Source organism: Ruditapes philippinarum, unplaced genomic scaffold (genome assembly GCF_026571515.1).
Source record: "Ruditapes philippinarum isolate M1 unplaced genomic scaffold, ASM2657151v2 ctg406_1_1_1_1, whole genome shotgun sequence".
NCBI classification, from domain to species: Eukaryota; Metazoa; Mollusca; class Bivalvia; order Venerida; family Veneridae; genus Ruditapes; species Ruditapes philippinarum.
In genome coordinates this window covers 110,747-123,881 of record NW_026865760.1, presented here as the reverse complement: position 1 = coordinate 123,881, position 13,135 = coordinate 110,747, and the positions used below count along the sequence as shown (strand labels likewise).

General features: G+C 32.5%; 1 protein-coding gene across 11 annotated transcripts in view; it reads right to left on the bottom strand.

The window, feature by feature from the left end:
* Positions 1-13,135, bottom strand: part of LOC132730205 (sodium channel protein 1 brain-like) — an 83,373-nt gene that overhangs the window by 64,990 nt on the left and 5,248 nt on the right. For 2 of the 11 annotated variants that reach the window (XM_060716062.1, XM_060716071.1), the window contains exons 1-2: positions 8,890-9,086; positions 1,582-2,101 (exon numbers count right to left, since the gene is read on the bottom strand). In XM_060716062.1, the coding sequence (XP_060572045.1) occupies positions 1,582-1,953 (372 nt within the window). In that variant the 5' untranslated portion in view covers positions 1,954-2,101; positions 8,890-9,086. The other 9 variants (XM_060716070.1, XM_060716072.1, XM_060716065.1 and 6 more) reach the window with 8 other exon arrangements.

The window sequence follows — 13,135 nt, the reverse complement described above, 5'->3', positions numbered from 1 at the left end:
TGGGTTCCAGTCTGTCAATTTTTTATGTGCTTCTGTTCGGCAAATCGACACTATCAAAACCAGAGATGTTGTGTTGTCTACGACGATCGAGTATGAAATACCGCGTAAGTTATGAATAAGCAAAAAAAATAATAATATCAACGCCTGAATCCCAGGCTAGATATAAGAAATAGCACACTGTATTTCGGACCTCATATCATTAAAGTGACCTTCTTAGTCAACCCGAAACATTGAACAGACCGTAGCCGATGTTTCTGGGCTGACTGATCGGTCACTATAATATTACGAGGGCTTCAGTTCTGTGTATTAATTCTTCAATAATAGTATTCGGGTTTGAAATATAATTTTACTTTGTAAAGTTATGAAAATTTGGTTCGTATAAGAAATATGTAAGTAATTACATGATTTGGGGCTTCTTAAAACGCCCATATCTTATAAAGGATTTCTTTGAGATTTTATAATAACTTCAATAAGTTATTGTACATATTTTAGATAAAAGCTCTTTTAATGAAATAGTGTCCTACATTATAGCCGTCGTCTTTGAAATGTATGTAAGCATGTTGTGGTTTTGATGTAAACTGATTAAAAATACAATGTTTTGATATGTTTATGTCGAAATAATAATGTAACTTATCTATATACACATGGAATCCGATCAACTTAAAAGTTATAAAAGTGTATTGGAAATAAATGGAAAAATTATGTTATTCCGTGCTTAAACCGAAGTAAAAGTGGTACTTAACTACCGTTGTGGGTTTAAATATTGACATTACCTGACCTTTTATGTACACATGTATAATGGTTCAGAACAAACATATCATGTATTATTCAGGGTCTTCATACACATTTCTTTGATCTTTGACTTAGTTTTTTTTTTTAATTCAACTTTTGTTAACCATGTAAAACTATTTAATCATTGTCCCGAATGAAATGAAAAAGATCTATCTGAGAACCAAAGACATAGACATAGCTATTACTTAATGTTTAGTTCAAGATTTTGGTTGATATCTGAATATGTTGGATAACAATAAAAAATATTTATGTTCCGTGATTTTCATTTGTTTCATCGTGGTCATGGTTAACCAGTTTTGAATATGTTAATTTGAAAAGAGTGTACTTTAAGTTTTAACATGAAACATTTTTCATTTCGATTTTTTGGACAGGGAATGTTTTATAATTTATAGCGTATATAGCATTCTTTTGTCAAAATCTTTCCCTAGCGACCAAAAGCTTATTGGATATAGTTTATCACAGTTTTATTAAACAAGATTCGAATATTAAAAGAAGGTACATCTATAGTGTTATACATTCCATTAAGAACAAGTCAATTTACATCATATTTCATTAAGGACAGGTCAATTCACATCCCCGATTCTTTGTGTATGTTATTCATGCGTAGTAAACTTAATTGAAATATTGGTGGTGGGGCTCATTGTTATATTTATATTCGGGACTGAAAAATTAATAAATGAAGTACATTTATGAACTGATGAATGTATACTTGTATATCTATCAGTTGATGATCTTATACTCTGTTATATATTAAGCTTATATTAAAGCAGTGTGCAGACAGTGCCTTACCTTGTCATTTTCTCTGATGAGCTTGTCAAATTCCTCCATAGGTTGTCCATATTTCTCTTTCGGGAAGCCTGAATCTTCTTTCAGAGTATTTCCTTCAATAAGAGCTGGATTTCTAGTTTTTTGAGGCCCATGATGTTCTTCAGAGTCAAAATGTAATTCTCCGTCCACAAGATGGGCCTCACCTTGGTTTTTCTTATTTTCTTCTTCTTTCTCTTTGGCCATTTTCTCGTGAAGAAGCTGGTTTTCCCACGACTCCGCTGTAAATGGTGCGAATATAAGGTTTTCATCTTCATCTTCGTCATCACTGTCTGCCTCGTCGGCCGGCGGATTATTCGTAGGGATATCATCTTTAGATCCTTCAACCGTAGTCATGACGTCAACAAATCCTTTATCTTACAGTAACCTCTCTTTTTTGTTTTACCATAAATCACTATATTCCCAAGTTTTATTAGCACAGTCAGTTCTCCGGCGGTTAGTCCGTAAATTCATCGCGGTTTCAATGGATCACATTTTTTAAACCCTGAAATAGAATGAAATAAATATAATTCCTTATTATTCCCACTTAAGTTCGTGACACCACTTTTAAAAATGTCACTAGATTAATATACGAATAGAACAAGTTCCCTGTACCAAACACCAAATATGATTTAATTCGAAGCCGATTTCGAAATCAGTTCATAAAATTAATAGGAGTTTATATACTAAGCCCGATCGCACTATATAATTTTCAAATGATTCGGCTAATCCAAAATCGATAATCAAATTTTCAATAAATTCATGTATGTAGAGGTCTTAATTTATATAATTTCTTAAATATACCATGTATCATATTTTCAATACAAGTTTACACAGAGAAGATCGACAAATTTAAATCCATTTGAAGCAGACTTGATGTTAAACGCTTAATGTTTTCAATTCACCTCCCCTGAAACATTTACACTTCCATTGATTCTCTTTCGCGTCAGTAAAAATAATATCAACAAGGTCCATGGTAATGCAACAATATAGAATTAATATAAGTTTCTAAAGCCTGCGTTTAAACAAACAAAATAGAACGGATCGGAATACCTGTACAATTCAAAATGCGATGAATAATTTACGGCATTCTAGCGATATTCTCTGTGAATAAAGCGCCAACCAGAGTTCCATATCATATGTACAATGATCGATCTTATTGAAAAAAAGACCGGAAGAGAGACTTTTACTTAGGCCACTAATTACTGAGAGCTCAGTCCAGACTTATCTTGTTCCGTGTGAATTACTACGAATTTCCGTTTTATTCTTAAACCTTAGATACGCTGACATAAGATGGCACAGATGGAATTATCTTGAATTATTTTCTATTTGTCCAAATTTTATTTTATTGGTGAGGATAACTACATGCAAAAGCGAATTTGTGAGACATCAAGCTATAAAAAACCCGATATTGACAAATGGCTTTCTTTCATGAATGTGACGCGTCACGTAAAAAGGAAGGTTCTTAAAAGAGAATGACATAAGTTATTTTTTTATTATTATTACTTTTAAACAGTTGTAAAACATGTTCTCATGCTAGAAGCGTGGTCAACAAATTCTAAACTGTTAACATATACTTTTACACTTTCATTTGAAGTCATATGCATGCATACATAAATATGTAAAAAATACAAGTTACTAACAAAACAAATCGTGTAATTTATTTTAATTACTGTAAACTGAAAGAAAATATCGTGATCTCAGTAGTACTTAAGAATTTTTTATGTAATTATTATAGTTGCTACAATTTTCATATAGACAGAATGGAAACTGAAACATGACACGATCTTAGAATTTTATAAAACTAACATTTTAAGCACAAACAATTGTTTTCATTTTGTCATAAGTATCTAGGAAACATATTTAATAATACAAAACACACATGTATAAATATACTTCTAACCTATTTTACTATCACCATAAGAAAAGACCAAGTACAAAGTGACATAAAATACCATCTTCACCTTCATATATACAGCGTTGATTTTAACCGGTAAGCAATATCTATAGGTAGCATAGTGCTCATCATTAAAAAATACAATAAACTTCATGACCTTTGACATATTAACCCATATATTTTTACACAAAAACAACCATGAAACACTTGACTTTGAATGCAAAGTTGATAAAGAATTAAACGAACTGCAGGCAGAGTATATCAGAAACAACACAGACTCTAAACGAGAGAAGAAATAAAAAAAATATCAAAAGGTAATCAGTCCAGAATCGACATTTATCCTGAGTAAGTGTACTGTGTGCAAAATATTTTTATTTGTTGGGCTTAAAGTCACAATGACATCGACACTTTCATAGGTCATATGACATCTTTCCAGCATCACAGGTGGCGGAAGACTTCATGTGCCTCTGCGAACATTGTTTCAGGCACCCGAGTGGAACCACCGACGTTCTTTCAGCAAATAGGATAGCTAGCTTACATAAAAAGCACTTTTTGATGCATGGAATTTGAACCCACAAGTGGTCCGAGGACACCAAGTAAATTATGAGAAAATAAATGTTAAATTCTGTTATGTTTATATAATGTTTATATATTCTATATACACATTACTGAATGAAATATGAGAGTCAGATCAGATAAATCTTTGCAAAGCATAGAAGTAAAATACATTCATCAAATGCCATTATAAAAGCAACGGTAGTTAAAATACCATTTTCTTTTTCAAATCATCCCTTGAAAGACTGTAAGTAAGCTTTATGTATAAGTATTTTTTTTGAAAAACAGTAACGAGTCGTTTTTAGGATAGAATAATTAATGCATGCTTACGGATTTTAAAATTTAATATGTATATTTCCTTTTAAAACTCGCCTGACAAAATTGTAAATTTTCCTCCCCCGTATTTATACAAATGTACATACCCAGTAAATATATTCCAGCATACCACTAGTAATATCCAAGTAGAAACAGAATTTGAAGGTATACTGTATTAACGGCTGTATACACTAGTGTTAACTAAGTTTTCGGTACACGGAATAATTGAGTTAGCATGGCCTATTGTCGTTAATTATGACTGAGGCACGTGTAGACGAGGCAACTGTTCTATCAACAATGCACGGTACACAGTGACGATTAATCAGAAAACAATTATCATAGAACTATAGAGCCAACCAGTTACTATACATCAACAAACGGCAGATTGATACAGTTTGAGGAGCATTTTTGTTATACCTCACCGTGTGAAAGAGTCATCTATCCAGACTTATGATTGTTTCTGGTACGTTCTCATAATTAAAAGTAAATAATTCTGTCCGTCTGTTCGGTACATTTAAGTTAAACATTAGCTATGCAAAGAATTCCTTTGTTATATATTGCCTTTTATTTTATCTGTGGTATTTTATTTGCATGAAGTCTAACCCTTACCGTAACATTGTGTTATAAAGAATGTATCTTATTTCTATATAACTTATGACCCACCGGTACACTAAAAAGATGCGGAGTTTCCTTAGGTACGTCACTGAAACTGTCGTACATTAATTCTAAAGTGGACACTAACTCGCTAGAAAATTAACGAACTAATGAGCCGAGCAAAAAACTACAACATAGTTGCACCATAGTCGAATAACTTATAGATTATATGAACTTATAGTTTGAGGTAATTCAGTAACAAGTAATTCAACTTAATACTGAGCATCTGCTATATCTATTTAAAACGCAATTACTATTATATAGCATTTTAAAACAAAATTTTGTGTCATTTGGAAACACTCGGTTTTCTGTCATAGGAAGCACACTCTCTTATATGCTCCGACTTTTCCACATCGTGCATATCACTTTTTTAATTATAGGTCAAAACTTTTTAATTCTTTAAACGTTGGCGTTTATCGCGCCTTCTATGCTACTCCATCCAAAAACCAAAACGTCCTTTCGATAATAGTTCTTCAACGTCTTTGTTAACAATAGGATGCATGGCTTACGAAGGTACAATAGACTACCTTGGTCTCAAAACTTTAGGGATATATCATATTCTGAGAAAAAGACCTGTATTTTGCCATGCGTATGATCGTTCTCCTAAACAACCTATTGCTTTATTTGAAAAAGCGGATGGAGCCTCGTTTATTATAAAAAAAACAGTCATTTATCAGCTGATCTGAGCAAATCATTTCTTTACTCACCAAAAACTTGTCCTAGAAAATAACCAAAAATCACGTTTGATACACAAAACAGGGTGTTTCAATTAGCCAGCTGACAATGTACAAAGTAAAAGAACTTTTTGCCGGCTCGCCACGGCGAGCCGGTATTACGGTAGGATTTTACTGAGAAACAACCTAAAACTCCGAAGCTATCCAAATATTTAATCGAAGCTTGGCTTCCAGCTTTCTACAAAATTTATCTATCAGGGCTAGGATCCAAAATTATTTAGCCAATCAAATTAAATCTTACATAGCGTCAAAAAACCTTCAATTTTCACGCCATTTTTAAAAATCAGCAAGTATTGTTTTGAGCGCAAAGATATAATGTGGATTAAAATGTGTGTCTTAATGAATTCTTTTCAATAAATCATATTTACACTGACTTCTGATTTAGCGATTTCACCCATTTTCTCCGTAGTAAGTTTTCGTTTGGTTAATTAACATAAGTGTACATCTAATTAACATAAGTGTACATCTGGTTCTGTGCATTTTTTATTTTTCCTTTTTTCCGGTCATTTTATCCTTTCCGGTATTTAGTGTATGTATTTACCGGCCGGGATCCGGGACGCCCGGGATCCGGGATCGTATAAGATATGGAGGAAAAACCTTTTGAACTATATTTGTGTTGATTGTTGTCGAAATGAAAGGCCATTAAACGTTAATTTTTTTATTGTATATAATGAACGTTAAATTAATTTAACTTAGAATATGGATATATTTAGAGCTATTTATTAACAAACTTAAAATGCGGAAATCACAAAACTTATAATTATATGCCTAATTAATTGGAAAAATCAAAGACTATTTTCTTGAATTGGTCAAATCCCGGGATCCCTATATGTTTTAAAACGATCCCAGCTTTTATGAAAACTATATACTTAAACTGGCCAATCCGTGAGATCTATTTACATTTTAATACGATCCGGCTTTTCTGAAAACTATATTCTTGAACTGGTCAATTCCCGGGATCCCTATATGTTTTAATAGGATCTCGGCTTATCTGAAAAACATCTTCTTAGACTGGTCAATTTCCGGGATCCCTATATTTTTTAATAGGATCCCGGCTTTTCTGGCTGAATTGATTGACGACTTGTGTTTACTTTAGGACTTGTGCCTCTCATTCCAATACTAAATAACATACATGTATAACAACTTAATTTTGTATAAAGAGACATCTTTATGAAATCTACATATCTAACATTTGGTGGTCAAGGTCAACAGGCCATATAGAAAATGTGCATAGACATAGGTTCTTCATTCTATCTGTTTACATGCACCTTCATATATACTCATACTCATCTTAGTTAAACTGAGAGAACTTTATATGTCACTTTCAGTCAATGAGTTTAAGATTTTGAATTTACTGGCCCGAATTCCAGTTTTGAATTTATTCTACTAAATAATTAACAAAATTTTCTTAAATTTACACTGGCCTGAACTTATATACACTGGCCATCGGGCACCGGGCCAGTGTTGACTTCACTTTTATTTTGATGTTCGCTTAAGTCTCTTCAGCTTACAGAACTGTCATTTTACATTTAAACACACCCCTTGAAAAAAATTACGAAGCGAGTCGCTACTAGCTTTTTTAAAAGCTAACCTTGTTCAGTTTATACAATAGATTTACTGTATACACAACACAAGGAACCCACCCAGCAGTGCTAAACATAATCCTCTTTTTGTTACTGCGGCTTGTTTACATAAAGAAAACCTTGGTTGACGTTGTTAAAAGCAAACTTTATCTCATAATACATGTTTCCAAAGAAGAATAGTCCAAAAATAGAATGAGCATTTAAGTATTGTAAAGAATACTAACCAGTGAGTGAAATGAGCGGAAATTAAATTAATCATAAAGCGTCATTACTAAATTGCCATTCACAACTATTGTATTTGAAGAAATATAACTTTAAAATTAGCATTCGTGTCAGTCGAGGAATAGAAATCTCTTTTTTTCTGATACAATTTAATGTTGACGACATCATCTGTTTCACGTCACATGTCACTGTAAAAATCTTTATTTCGTGTTATTCCGAATGTTAAATCTTGCAATAAATAATATTATGTGTTGTCCAGCTTTAATTCGTTTTTTTTTTCAATTCAAATCATATAGAAGTACGAGATTCATTCTCCCCTACCTGTTTTTAAAATCGCAGTTTTGTCAGTCCTCTACTCTTTCATTTATAATGAAAAAAAACTACTAAACCTCCTGCGAAATCTCAATGCATGGTAGGATATCATAAGTATTAAAACTCCTTGTTCAGAAACCCAAAGACAACGGAAACTGACATGCACATGTATTTGTACGAACAAGAAAAACCACCGAAGCGGCATATTTAAAGAATTTAGACATAATAAAAAAGTATGGGTAACGGGCAATTAATTCAAATACCTATAGTGTTGTGAAAACAAAAAGAAAGGTGGCGAGCTTTACCAAGCAGGAGGAACGTTTTCACGAGCTTCAGAACCAAAAGAATAACGAATTGAAGTCCATGATGTCCTCATGTGATAGACCTGAACTAGCGTATGTAGAACTCGTTCAATTTAAGTTGTTCCTCTCTCTATATATATAAGTCTTAAATTATCCTTTCGAACTTAAATTTAGACACTTCTTTTGTCCCATTGTATTGAAAATTAACCACATTTACTATTGAAGACTAGATAGTAGTTTTTAAATCTTAACGCTTCTAATAGCGCGCGACATTCGATTACCCTATTAGCATTGTTTTCCTTGTTTATAGGAATGCAAAACTGTTTGTCAATAGTTGAAAATGGAAAAATGACATGCAAACATTCATTAAATTAATGTATTTAAATGGGAATGCATTGCATCTGTATAGAAATTATATAAATGATCATTAAAACGACGCATTATTAAAAGAAATCTTTTCCGAAATCTTTTTTCGTGAAAAGAAGTCACCGTTTTGTTTGATAACAATACAATTTATAAATAATATCATTTTTAAGCAAATTAATGTACAAATTCACGGAGAGGCTTTTTTTTATAGAACTTTGGAGAAGACTCAAATCAAGCATAGTTACAGGCATATAAGACAATGTTCCCACTAAAATATGTTCCCAAAAATATATTATATAAGCTGTTCTAAAAACAGCACAGTGTAGCTTGCCGAAAATGACATATCTGCTTACCGTTTACCTTGGAAACTTATATCCATATCATAAAATCCCTTTATTTCGTCGACGAATTAAAAACAGTTGCAAATGATAACCACCATTTATTGTAGCGGGGTAATAAAATACGAAATGTCTTCTATAAAGTCCAAAAACCGACAATAAAGCGCTCGTTGAAGCGTATAAAATGATCCACTGTTCAATATTGTGTATCTAGGATTACAGCATTATGCTTGAGAGGTACAAATGTTTGTAACGGGTCCTATTCAACCAGGTTGAACATGCTTAAAAGAAATGTATATTATTAATTTTTTTGGCAGTTTATATTTAAATGTTGATAAGATTAATGTATTTCGGATTAAAGAATATTTGACGAAAACAAGAGGGTTTAAAGATCACAATTGTTCCCGGCCATGAAAGTATAGGATTATATATTTATATATTTCCGAATTAATCCGATTAAGGCATTTCTGATTTGCAAGGGCGATACTAAGCAAATCAGAACGATGTTTTTCACGACCAAAAAATAACATGATGAAAACAGTCGAAGAACAGACAAGTTAACTTCCAGCACAAATATATTTTGTAAGACCCTGCTCCGAGCACCTGAAATTGGACACCAATTATTGCTTAGATGCTATCCAAATTTAAACAAATTCACCGAATTAAAACTTACTTTTTCAGATGAAAATCTTGTTTTGCTTTCTTCTAGTCCAGTTCAGCAATTACTAGTAAATACTTAAACATTCAACTTTTTTGTCCCTAGCTATAGGAAAATGACGCCCACTTTCTTTCACCATTGCTAATACTTTTCCGCTTTATTGATTATATTTTCCATTTCTGAAAAATTCAAATAGTAGTTATGTAAACACACACAATACAATTGTTTTAGAGTTTATATAACTTTGCAATACACATAACTAATCTATGCCGGTTAAGAGGTTATACCTTTATATGTTGTATTGTTGTTGACCTTGCCGGCTTTTTCGTCTTGAATGACATGTGACATTTAAACAGAATTGTTGGCAAGTAATAAAATGTTTTTAGAAAATTAAAAAAATACTATTATTTTTCCTCAGATTATACGATTAATTTCTATTCTGTCATAATAAAATTATATATAACACAAGCATGCAACTGACGGTCAACATGACCACGGGACGGAGATTCTTAACATTCCGCAAAGCTACCATGTTAAATTAATTTGGTTCGTTTCTGAAGAAAATGATTGTAGATTTGTTTCCAATTTATCGGACACACACATACATGTGTAGTCGTTTGATTTTAAATCATGATAAAATGCAAAGAAAACAAAGAACTTGATGTATGTTTAAAAGAATGAAGCTTTTAGAATATTTACATCACTTGTATCATAAAATCATACAGATCGGTTTTGAATTCCGAAATGTCCCAGCAGTACTGCAAGAAAATATAAATTTCATTGTTATGTTGCGACTGAATAAAAGAACAACTATTTTAACTTGTCAATGGAAATATATAGATACAATATATCGTAATATTGTTACATAATATTTATCTTGTTATATAACAGCCTAGATGTAGCTACAAATCATCCGACAGTTGTGATAAGGGTATATGTATGATTATTACCTCTACAGTTAATACCTACAGCAGGTAAGTATTCGTCGGCTAGAAGCATGGCGTGATGATATAATTATGATATATAGTGCCCGGGATAACTGGTACCATACGTGTGCAGAATGTTAAACTTTGGTCAGTTGGCAGTCGCTACATTAATAATAACTTATTGATATACCATAATTAACACCGAATGATGCCAATGCCAGTTACTTTCTTCGTTATCAAGAAGTCTCCCGCATTCAGGCAGGCTGATGACCTGTCAAGTTGACGGACGGACACAAGATGTTTATACTTCAGTTTGGTTTCCAAGCTTTTAATCAAAATTACATACAATCACAGTCTGTTTTACTTTATTACATTTCTATTGTTTCACTGTTGTGAACTTATAAGTTTCTATAACATTTCCTTAAATCTATTGCGGTCGGAAAATTAACAATCTGGAGTATTATGAGTTAAGTCTGTGCAGGGAAACTCCCACACAACTTAGCTGGTGACTAGTGAGATGTAATGCAAAAGAAACGTGTAGCTCTCAAGACAGTAAATACATGTACAATACAACAGGAGGGTGTCTTCATTATTCAAGAGTATAATTATCATATTTAATAAATATAGCTATATAACTATAATACGTAGAGGTTATTACATGGGACAAGTGTTAGTCCATATTGGCACACTTGGTGACTTATTTGCCCGAGGGCAAATTTGAACCAAGTGTGCCAATATGGACTAAAGGCCCACTTGCCCCATGTAATGACCTGTTTATTGCATATGTTCCGCAGCAATTTTTCAGACTGGAATAAAATCAAGTAACAAGTAAAATGGTTTCCTGCGGGAAACATTTTTAATGATATAAAGATATTTCATTTAACTATTTTCAACATTGTTTGGGGAAAAAATAAATAAACGTTTGTATCAGGAATATAGTTGAAAATAATCGATCAATAGAAGAAGGTCTATGGAGACTGGTGACCGTTGAAGAACGGAGGCCGGAGAGAATGTCGAACATAAAACAATTACGGTATTTCTTTTTAAGAAAATGATTAAATACCATTGTATGAATAATTCCGTGCAAAATTTACACAAATTTACGCAGAAAATATCTCTATTTATTATGGCAGATGCCACTACGAATGTTTTGTAGATTTTCACTATAAACAATTTATTGTTTGTAAAATTTGAGATAGATATTAAAGAAACATTGATCATTGATAATATTTTTTTTCAAACACATCATTCAAGATTTTCCACCTTAAACGGTAAAATAATTATAGAAAATTGGAAATATCACGTAATGGTTCTATGTTCTTAATCAGATGTAACTCGAGGTAAATCCGTAACGTACCGGCTAACGGTATTTAGCTAGGTTTTCGAAAAGGTCAAGTAACCAATCATGTACGGTTAATAGATCACATGCTCCTCCATGTACCGAAAACAGGTCACGTGCTCCTCCATGCGTCAAAAATTAAACGCGTACCAATACCCTGCGGGCTCCGGCCCGCAGGGAATAACGTTATTGTTCTAATATATTTATTAAGTGTTAGATTATCTAAATCCATCAAGCGATTCGACAAGGATTTCAACGTTTTCTGAGTCTCGACGTCCATTTTTTTGCGATGCTGTTGTCAATTACGTAACGTGTAAACGCGCGGACGGTCTGCCGTTACTGGACAACAGATGCGCGATGACCGGAAATAGCTTCAATATGGGATTTTGGCACACTTGGCAAGTGCGCCAATATGGCTTATTGGTACACTTGCTCAAATACGCGATTTTCGCATGTCATATTCAGAAAAAAGAAACGCATTTTTGTTACTACTTATTTCTAATAATAGTAACATGTGCAATAAAAAATTGTATTATATGTAAGATAGTGTTACAAGTAAAAATCCACATTTATAGCTTTCATCTCTTTGTACAATTTAAAGTTGTTTTTTTATAGATAATAAAAGATAATTTCATTCAGTATCACTATATAACATTGAAACATATATCCCAGTTTGATTAATTTCAAACTGTAATAAAGATATAAATGTTTCATTAACTATTTGCTATAACGAATACTGGCTGCAAGCTCCCGGTAACCTGGACCTTATTATTTGTATCATTTTAACTTGATACCTATCAAACTTACAGAAAACTGTTTTATAGTAGCATTTAAGTATGGAAAAACCATTCTTCTAAACATTCAAGTTACGCTTGGAATGTTTTGAGATATGCACTTAATTAGTAGTGATTTATATACAAAAAGGAGGAAAACCCGGAGTCCTTTCCTTTGAATGCTTTACGCCACAAAATAAAAAGACTGATGTCATTTTCACCTTTTTAGATGCAAGTCCGGGATTGAACAACTGACATCACCAGATCTCATTTCGGGTAGTTCATGCACTCCAATGTCTTGATAAGTTCTCATTTGCTAGCCTTGGACTAGGATATCATGGCTATGTAGATGATTTGCTGTGCATGTACATGTATTATTTCTATACCCGACTAAATTTGATCAATGATGTCGATCCATTGGTGTTGATTAAATATTTGATTATGACTTTGAAAAAATTTGATGGAAAAATGCAGAAAATGTGTGAATTCCAATTTCTTGATACGGTATTACCATTACAAATTTCATAACTTTTATATGCATATTTTGTCTCTTAAATAACAGCTA